The sequence below is a fragment of the Manihot esculenta genome, chromosome 13 (genome assembly GCF_001659605.2).
Source record: "Manihot esculenta cultivar AM560-2 chromosome 13, M.esculenta_v8, whole genome shotgun sequence".
Lineage (NCBI taxonomy): Eukaryota > Viridiplantae > Streptophyta > Magnoliopsida > Malpighiales > Euphorbiaceae > Manihot > Manihot esculenta.
The window spans coordinates 27440368-27447194 of NC_035173.2; the positions used below are offsets into that span (position 1 = coordinate 27440368).

The following is a 6827-nucleotide window of genomic DNA, read 5'->3' on the forward strand; positions in this document are numbered from 1 at the left end:
GATATCGGAGATTGAAATGGCCGATCAAATATATTTTATATTCAATCAATATAGTTTAATAAACTTTTTGAAACTTTTTATTTGTTCAAAATTTTGTGCTGAATAGAGAATTGATTAATGTTTGTGTTAAAAAAATTTGAAATATATTTATATTTAAATTTCCTTGATATAATTTTATGCATAGCATTCAGGTTTGCTATTTGGATTATAATATCCAAATTCTTAAATTTTTTTATCATTGAATTGAAGTAAAAAAATCAGGTTCGATCGAATTCGGGTATTATGCGGGTATTGTTAAACAAATTTGGAATGAATATGGGTAGCAAAATTAAAATACCAAACGAGTTTGGGATGAATTTAAAAATTTTATATATAATTGGATTCAGATTTGAATACTCTCAATTTTGCGGGTAACTATCCGTCTGCATAGATAGAGTTGTTCAAAACCGGTCCTAAGAGTGTCGGCTGCAGTATGATCAAACTGGGGATATGGTGGTTGCTACTGAATTTAATTAGCTCATGCTATAAGTTTGTTGGAAGAAAAAAAAAAGGGTAAATTTATAAATTTACAATTTAGTTTTTAAATTTTATCACTAATAATAATTTGATCATTTTATTTTAAAAATTAGAGGACTTAATCCCTCGATTATTTATACTTCTATGTTCCGTGCACAATTAGGTCATTTCATTCATTTTTCAATTAGTTTTTGAAATTAAATTTCTATTGAATTCATTATTTAAAATTTTATTTTTTTAATTTCCAATTAATTTCACACATTACGTTATTCTTTTTATTTTTACTCTCTCACTAGTTAACGAGATATATATAGTGAGAGCAAAAGAGATGAATAGATAAATATGAGATATGAAATTATAATTGATTAATACATTCAAGGTTTAATAGTAATTTAATTTTTAAAAACTAACGAAAAGATAGATGAAAATATTTAAAGTATTGGATAATAAAAGTAAAATTTAAGAACTTAATAGTCAAATTTCTAAAATATAAAAACTAATTCATTATTAGTGATATACAAACTAAAGAATACACAGTAAACTACCCTAAAATAAAAGAAAAGAAAAAAGCTCTGGGGGATTTCTATTAATTCTTCACACTTATACCAATTTTACCAATTATGAAACCTTTACTTTGCAGAAGGAAAGTATCCCAGAAAAATTTTTAATGAATAATTCAAGAAAAGCATGCTTATCCATAATGTGTGATCCCTATTGTATCCACCCTTTATCAATAGCATGACAAGTGAAAAAAACCTGGATGCTACACTTGTTCCTTAGCCTATAATTAATAATGAAAGAAATTTGAAACACTGGTAAGATTTCCCCTAACCAACACATATGAATGTAAATTCTAAAGAAGATGGCTCTATGATAACTTGATTATATTATAAAACTCATTTACTCACTCTTCTTAGGATCAAAAGAAAAGGATTATAACTCTAAGATTTGCGCACTCATAGACTTAGCCTGGTGGTAAATGCATCCGAGTAAATCTGAGAGATTTCGAGTTTAATCCCTCACTTTTCATTTCAAAAAAAAAAAAAAACTCTAAAATCTGCAACCGAATTTTACGTACCCATGCATGGGATATTGAAAAGAATATCTTACCTAATTTTATTAAACTTTTTAGAGTCAAAAAAATTAAAAAAATATGCAAATATGTTTAAAATAAGGAATGAATATTGATATTATGGACTATCACACTTTATCCTTCAATAAAAATATCATGATATTTTAAAATCGAATATATATATATATATATATATATATATATATATATATATATATATATATATATATATATATATATATATATCAATTAAAATTTGAAATACTTAGAACATAAGAAATTAATTTCAAAAAATAATAAATTAAGACATTTTGCCATTGTTTTTTTTAGTGAATTAAAATATTAAAGTAATAATTATAAATTAGGACCATTTTCTTATTACGAGATTTTAAACATAAAAATATTTTATGTAGATATGAAATTTTTATATATTATTAAAATATTAAAGTAAAATTTTATAAATAAAAAAGTTTATTTTTTGAAAAATAAGTTACGTAGTATTTTTTTCAATTCTTTTATATATATATAGTTGACCATTTTCATGAAATTCTAATATAATTTTATTAGAAATATCTTATATATATTTTTAAAAAATATATTTCTTTTATAAATATAAGTAAATTGAAAACAATAAATAACATGTAATTCTATTACTTTGTTGACCCTTTAAAAATGACGTTTTAATTTCATCCCCTCCGTAGGCCCATTGCCAAATGACGTGAATATCTTTTCTTTCTTCCTTCCTTCCTTCCTTCCTCCTACCTTTTTCCTCTTCTTCTTTCTTTCTCTCTCTCTTTCCTTTTCTTTTTCTCCCTCTTCTTTCTCCCCGATTCTTCTGACTTAATTTCCTTTTTTTTTTATCAAAAAAATTTATGTCGGGAGAAAAGGTAAACGTGGCTAGAGGTAAAAAAAGAAAAAAAAAGCTGTTGTAGTTTTATTTTTTAAAATTACACTTTAATCCTTCCTTTAAAAAAAAAATTCATTTTAGTGTTTTTAGCTCTTCAAACCTTTTTTTTTTTCACTCAACACTTCAATTTTTTTTTTTAGGTTCAAATTTAAGTTAAATATTCTTTTCAAACTTTCATAATTTGTATTTTTATTTCTAATAATAACTATAAATATTATTTCTCATAAAAAATTGGGATATTACAGTACATAACAAAAAGGAGGAAAACACATTGAACAAAACACAATAAACACATGAGATAATTATTACCCAGTTAACTATATCCCAGATAGAAGCAGAAACAACTCCTTGCATATCCCAACTAAAGACTTGATGCAAATCACTCAAGGAGATGTCAATATGTTATAGTCTAAATTCTATCATCTAATAGAATTTTATTTATATATCTATGTAATCTATCATGCTTTTATTTATTAATCAAATGGTCAAGAAAGAGACCTGGTAGAAGAAGAAAAAAGATCCCAAACCACAGAAAACACATCCACCAAAACTGAAGAAAGCTAAAAACATATGTTTAAAACAAAAGAGATGCACAGAAAGAGGAGGACGATCTGAACAAATTAGTTCTGTAACACCAATGAAAAGAATGATGCCAGAGTGAACACAAGCACCTGCTTTTGTAAGAGAAAGGAACCAATTCCTGCTGAGAATTCCTTCAAAAAGAGGCACCAGAAACAAGTGTACTGCAAATAAGTATCAAAAGGCTAAACCCCATGAGATCACTGGATTTTACTTTTCTAAAGACTTTATTCTCCGTGTTATATTATGGAGAAGCCTGATGACTAGGTTTTAGTTATGATATAACATGTTAAGTTTTTCTTGAATTCTATTTTAATAAAAATTTGCTTATAAAAAAAATATAAAAAGGGATGCCGACTATAGCAAACCCTTGGAGAGAAAGCCACAAAATTGGCTAAGCTTAGGCAACCAACATGATAAGCGGACTCCATGGGAGATGACTGTAAAGAAAGAAGATATTGGAAAACTCAGTCTTCAAGTTGTTCAATGGACTTTGTTCATTTTGTGATGTGGATCTCTTGTTTATTGAATTGCATTGAATTCAAGAGGATTAATTTTTCGGTTGAGTTTTTGACAGGCACATTGGTCCCCCCCGGCGTTGGTCCTTGACAAATTATAGCTTTCACAAAAGAAAGCTCAACTGGGTAGAATCAAGAGCCTCTTCTGTTGTTATTGTCTTATTATTTCTTGCTGGTCCATAGATGTCGGACAAATTTCAACCTTAGCTTTAGTGGATAAGTGATCATCATTTATTCATTGTTGAGTCAGCAGGGTTGGCATTAAATTACAGTAATATTCTTAGAATAACCTAAATATCCAACATTAATTAGAATTTGAATGGCATTATAACCCAAATCTCATATTTAAAAAGAAAATGCTAGCAAATACTCACTTAATAAGATATTTATTTATTTAATTTAAAGATTACATAATAGGGATAACATTCCCTTAAATACACACATCTCAGCAAATGAAGAGACACCAACGTGGAACTCTCCCATATTTAAAAAAAAAAAAAAAAAACGCAAACTTTATTTTAGTGCAATTGAATTCTCACATGAAAATGTGAGATTATTTATAACTGCACCCAGGTTAACTTAATAGGAGCTAAAAGCTTCAAGCATATGCATCAGCCACCTCTTGGAGAATATGAGCTACCTCCTCAGTTTTTGTAAGCTGGAGCTTATGATCTCCACCTTGAACCTGATAAACCTTGTCTGGTTTGTAGTTTGCAATTTGCCAGCGTTGAAAGTCTGGTAAAAATATTTTGTCTTGATCGGTCCAAATATAAACTTTCTTAATTGATCCGTAACCTTTTTCGGTGAACTTCGGTCTCTGAGCCAAAACATTTTGAAACAGTGATCCCTTCCTCATTACCATTTTTGCCAGTTCATATTCCTTACACAAAACATGCGGTATATACATTAGTCATTTTATATAATTAAAAATAAAAAAATAATAATATATAAAACAAAGTGTCACATATGATTGAGAGATAATATAAATACGTCAGAATCACTTGATAATTTGATAATTTCTTATGATTTTCAAAAAAAAAAATTAAAAAATACTTTTCTGTTATTTTTCCATTCTCTAAAATGTCTATGATGCATTATCATTCCTAATGCCTAAATTAAGTTAATAAATTTGTCTACCAATTTTTCTTTAAAAAAAATTATAAACAAAAAATTATAGCCTAACAACATTTAAAAGTTAATTTTGTAAATATTTTCCATATTACCACTTAATTTTAATTTGTAAATTTAAAATCATTAAACTTTATTTATGTGGCTTAATTAGAATACCGTCTAAAATACTATTCACAATTTTAAATTGAGCACTATTGATCAATTCTTTTGTTTTCTATTTATTTTCCTTATTCTCTTTGTAAAAATCTTTAGGTTGAGAAAATAAAAGAAAGTGATTAAACCATATAAAATTTTTAAAATTATGAATAAAAACTCTGATAGATGATATACCCCATCAGTGCATTTGGTAAATAAATTTTCCCTCAGAAGTACGAAGCCCAGCTTCATTGTTGTAATTGTCTCTCCAGTGATATTAGTGAACGTAAAATACTCTGTGTCTCTCCAGTCAGGAAACGACTCCAAAAGCTGTATAACCACATGAGAGAAAAACAAATAAATTTCTAATTTGTTTTCGAACATAAAACGCATAGCCTTAAACATAAATTCAATACTATCAAATTAAAACAAATTCGCTACGAGCGAAATTAAATTTTTTTTAGATTACCTTTTCCACAGTGTAAGATGGGCTATGAACGGTGTCTGGCAATAAGGAATTGTGGAAAACACCAGCTGCAATTTTGTCAACGTATCTATCAGCAGCAATAGCAATATTCAGCCCTGCACAGCTCTCACCAACAATGATGACCTTTTCCCCTTGAGGGAGTTTCTCCAAGAAAGTCAATAAGGGTTCAGAGTATTCATCAAATGAATTAATCTGCTCAATTTGCCTTGGGTCAATGCCACTGGCTGCCATGTCCAGTGCAGTGACTTTGTGGCCAGCTCTCTCAAGGGCTGGTTTGAGCTTATGCCAAATCCATGCACCATGGCAAATGGTATGAATCAGAACAAAATGTGCAGTTACCATTTTGGAAATGATATCTAACTCTTTTAGAATCGTGTGTGATCTTTGGATTTTTCTGTGAGTGGTGCAGAGTTGCTTTGCATGAGTCGCTATTTATAGAGAAGGAGTTGTGAATGCTCATAAAAAAGTCTTGCTGTTTATGTCGGCTCATTGTAATTGGGTGGTTCAACCAACTCTTAATTAGATGTCAGGAGTCCTTTCTTTCATGCAACTCGTGCTCCAGTAAAAATTGTAGAATGCATTTGCCAATTTTCCTTTTTTTCTTTACCGAAAATTTATTATTTAGACACTCTATATAAAAAAAAATTATTAATTAGATGGTTAATTTTAAAAAATATTTTAAAACGATTTTTATATTTTAAAAAATTTATTAATTTTCTCCGTTAAATATTAAAAAAAATTTTAAATATCTTTAATATAAAGAAAATAATTAATAAATTTTTTACAAATTCAATAGATCAATTAATAAATTATTTTAAAACTATGGAGATTAGATGGTAGAGAGATTAATAAATATATTTTTTAAAATATTAAATATGCTATAATATATTTTTTTAAAATTAAAAAATAACTAATGAGTTACTTAATTAAATAATAATTTTTTTTTTTTATAAATTTTTACCCTCCCATCTTTCGAACAAAAGTTTTTTTACGTCACATATTTTATTTTCTTATTATTTACTTTTAAATGATGAATAATTTAATTTTTATAACATAAGAGCCCGTGTATTTTTAAAAAAAAAAATTACACACACTAAATTTAAAAATAAAATTAAACTGTTATAAAAAAATATAATAATTTTAATAAAAATTTTAATTTTATATAAATTATATTCACACACTCTATAATTAATATGTAACTTTTAAGAACCCAGAGAAATAATTGATATCTTATAGAGTAAGTAAATATCATATTACGATTACAGATATATTAAATTATTTCATAATTTATAAATTAAAAGGAAAATAGAATGAAAATCATCTAGGTAAAAATTATTTTGTTGTAAATTATATATTAACCAATGACTTTTATTTATTTATTTTTTTATTTTTGAAATTGATAGAAATATGCTATAAGTAGGTCTTTTATTATTTTTAATTTTATAAATAGATTAATTATCGCTAATTATTATATCAAAGTCG

At 26.7% G+C, this 6827-nt stretch overlaps 1 protein-coding gene across 1 annotated transcript; it reads right to left on the minus strand.

The window, feature by feature from the left end:
• Positions 1 to 3959: 3959 nt before the first annotated feature.
• LOC110630413 ((S)-hydroxynitrile lyase-like) lies at positions 3960 to 5763 on the minus strand. Its single transcript, XM_021777906.2, has 3 exons — positions 5328 to 5763; positions 5054 to 5188; positions 3960 to 4472 (listed from the first exon to the last, which is right to left on the minus strand). The coding sequence occupies exons 1-3, from the start codon at positions 5685 to 5687 to the stop codon at positions 4191 to 4193; spliced, it is 777 nt and encodes a 258-aa protein (XP_021633598.1). The 5' UTR covers positions 5688 to 5763; the 3' UTR covers positions 3960 to 4190.
• Positions 5764 to 6827: the final 1064 nt, after the last annotated feature.

Excerpts from the sequence above, each read along its gene's own strand:
- LOC110630413 (XM_021777906.2), bottom strand. The coding sequence starts at position 5,687 with ATGGTAACTGCACATTTTGTTCTGATTCATACCATTTGCCATGGTGCA. Across the intron at positions 5,189-5,327 it reads CATCTTACACTGTGGAAAAG|CTTTTGGAGTCGTTTCCTGA; the intron begins GTAATCTAAAAA and ends GTGGTTATACAG. Across the intron at positions 4,473-5,053 it reads TTACCAAATGCACTGATGGG|GAATATGAACTGGCAAAAAT; the intron begins GTATATCATCTA and ends GTTTTGTGTAAG.